Below are 2,273 nucleotides of genomic sequence, written 5' to 3'. Positions count from 1 at the left end.
CATTCCTGCAGTCTTTAAATCAAATCAGTGTCATATTTACTGCAATATATATCATTGTTTGGTTGGTTTTTCTTCACATTGTAGGGTTCTTGGAACATCGAAGGAAATAAAATGGTAGGAACATTTACTAGAAAAGATAATGGAAAAGTACTCACAGCATACAGAGAAATCATAGGGGATGAACTTGTTCAGGTGAGTTAAGCAGTCACTTATATTCAACTTTACAATACAATAAACTGAAAAAAATTAAAAGCTGTTCCAAAAGTAAGAAATATTTTCTTCAAGCCAAATAACCTCATTTATCTTTAGTTAAAATTCTCAAGTCTAGTCATCTATCAAAATGTAAAATTCTAAAGTAAAACCGTCAATCTGCAATTTTTATGTTTCTCCTACCCATGTGGACTGTACCTCAGCAATGCATTCTGAAAGCTGTGAATATAAGCTGTATACAAAAGCTATATATACATATACACACTCCAGAGATGTGTTCTGACTGAAGGCCCTTTTCTGAGTGTCTGCCCTTGTAAAAGCCCTACTACAGGAGCCTACTACAGAGTAATGCAGTCAATGGGTGATGAATGCCCTTTTAAAAGAAAGTTTAGGGTTGGGGCAAGGGATGATGGCACAGAGGGGGAAATCTGGGACAAAAGGGAAATGCTACACAGCTCTGCAGTAAAGCCAGAAACTGAACTGAACTGTGATGCCTCAAGATCCTCACTGCTGGTGCATCACAAGTGAAGTAACTAAAAACCCCCTCATGACAGGTGTGTTATTTGAGATATCAAAAACCCTTCAACCCTTCAGTCCTTCTTCACATTTCTAACAAAAGCAGTCATACAGATGAAACTTGTAAAGTAGTGGGATTGGGAACACAGCACATCAACATTTTGGGTTTTTTCTGAAGCACCCACAAGTTGTCCTGTGGTAGGTCAAATGTTTGGATAGAGAATTTATGCCTATTGACAATAGGCTGCTCTCCTTATGTTCCTTTCCTCAGAGCCCTTACAAGGGCCAGTAAGGCCCCACATGGCCACCAGTCACAATTAATTATACCATCTCTCAACAGCATCTGTGAAATTAGATTTTGTAATAGCAGCCACTGATTCTTCTCCTTAATTTCTTAACAGACCTATGTATATGAAGGAGTTGAAGCCAAAAGAATCTTCAAAAGGGGCTAAGCACTTCACCCAGAAGAGCACCAGAATCAAAGTCCAATGAAAAATACCATTTTTCTACATGTACTCTGTTTTTTCCCTTTTATCCCCTCACAGCACCTAAAAAGTTGAAATTACTTGGCCCTGTGGAAAACACAGGCAAGATCCTTATGTTTACTGTTTTCCCTCAAATAAAGAGAATTACAATTTGATAAAAATGCTAAAATGTTATTTGTACAAAGTCCTACCTGAATGCCATACTATAAAAGGCTGCAGAAGCTATTTTCATTAAGCAGAACTTAACTATTTATTTTGCACTGTTTCTCAAACGGCAACTTAGTTTCCTTACTACAAAATTTACATTGATAAATAGTTTCTGTATGTATTGAATATTGTGTAATACAGATGGCAAAACCTAAAAGAAACCAAATAGCAGCTAAATCTCTAAGATGATTACATGTAAATAAAAATATGGAATAAATATAAAATATGGTGTGATAATAGAGCTCACCTGGATATCAAATAGAATAATGTAAATCACTCACTGATGATATACAGATATATCACATAATTTCGTTATATTTGTTTCTAAAAGTACAATCATTCTTTTAAACATTCAGACTTTGAATTGTTCCAATTTATTAAGGATCAAAATAATTCCACGTAAGAAAGAGCATTAGCAGCTGTGAGTAAGTTTCTTTCAAGACACGAAAAAAAATACTGAAGGTATCTTAACAAGAAAAGGAATGATTTCAGACTAAGTTGACTTCAAACACTGGTGTTTCCGATGGGTGGCAAATACGCACCATGTTCTGCTCATGTTGTCCAGCCGGCAAGTGCTGATTTCAACTCAGCCTCGTATAATAATTTGGGTTGGAAGGGACCTTTAGCAGTCATTTAGTCCAACCCCTCTGCAGTGAGCAGGGATGTCTTTAGCTACATCAGGTTGCTCACAGCCCCATCCAACCTGATCTTGAACATCTCCAGGGATATCTCCATCTACCTCCTCTCTGGGCAACCTGTACCAGTATTTCACCACCATCACCAAAACAACCATCTTCCTTATAGCTAGTCCTAATCTATCCTCTTCTAGCTTAAAAGCATGACCCCTATTGCAAC

At 37.1% G+C, this 2,273-nt stretch overlaps 1 protein-coding gene across 1 annotated transcript in view; it reads left to right on the top strand.

Annotated features, from left to right (window-relative positions):
• The window catches only part of FABP2 (fatty acid binding protein 2, intestinal), a 2,725-nt gene extending 1,474 nt beyond the window's left edge, over nt 1-1,251 (top strand). The window contains exons 3-4 of the mRNA XM_010184876.1: nt 85-192; nt 1,128-1,251. Of these exons, the coding sequence (XP_010183178.1) occupies nt 85-192; nt 1,128-1,178 (159 nt within the window). The 3' untranslated portion in view covers nt 1,179-1,251. The remainder of the gene's footprint in view (nt 1-84; nt 193-1,127) is intronic.
• The last annotated feature ends 1,022 nt before the right edge of the window (nt 1,252-2,273 follow it).

The sequence above is a fragment of the Mesitornis unicolor genome, unplaced genomic scaffold, assembly GCF_000695765.1.
Source record: "Mesitornis unicolor isolate BGI_N332 unplaced genomic scaffold, ASM69576v1 scaffold40465, whole genome shotgun sequence".
NCBI lineage: Eukaryota > Metazoa > Chordata > Aves > Mesitornithiformes > Mesitornithidae > Mesitornis > Mesitornis unicolor.
Note: the sequence above shows the minus strand (reverse complement) of the source record. Positions and strands in the feature narration are given on the sequence as shown.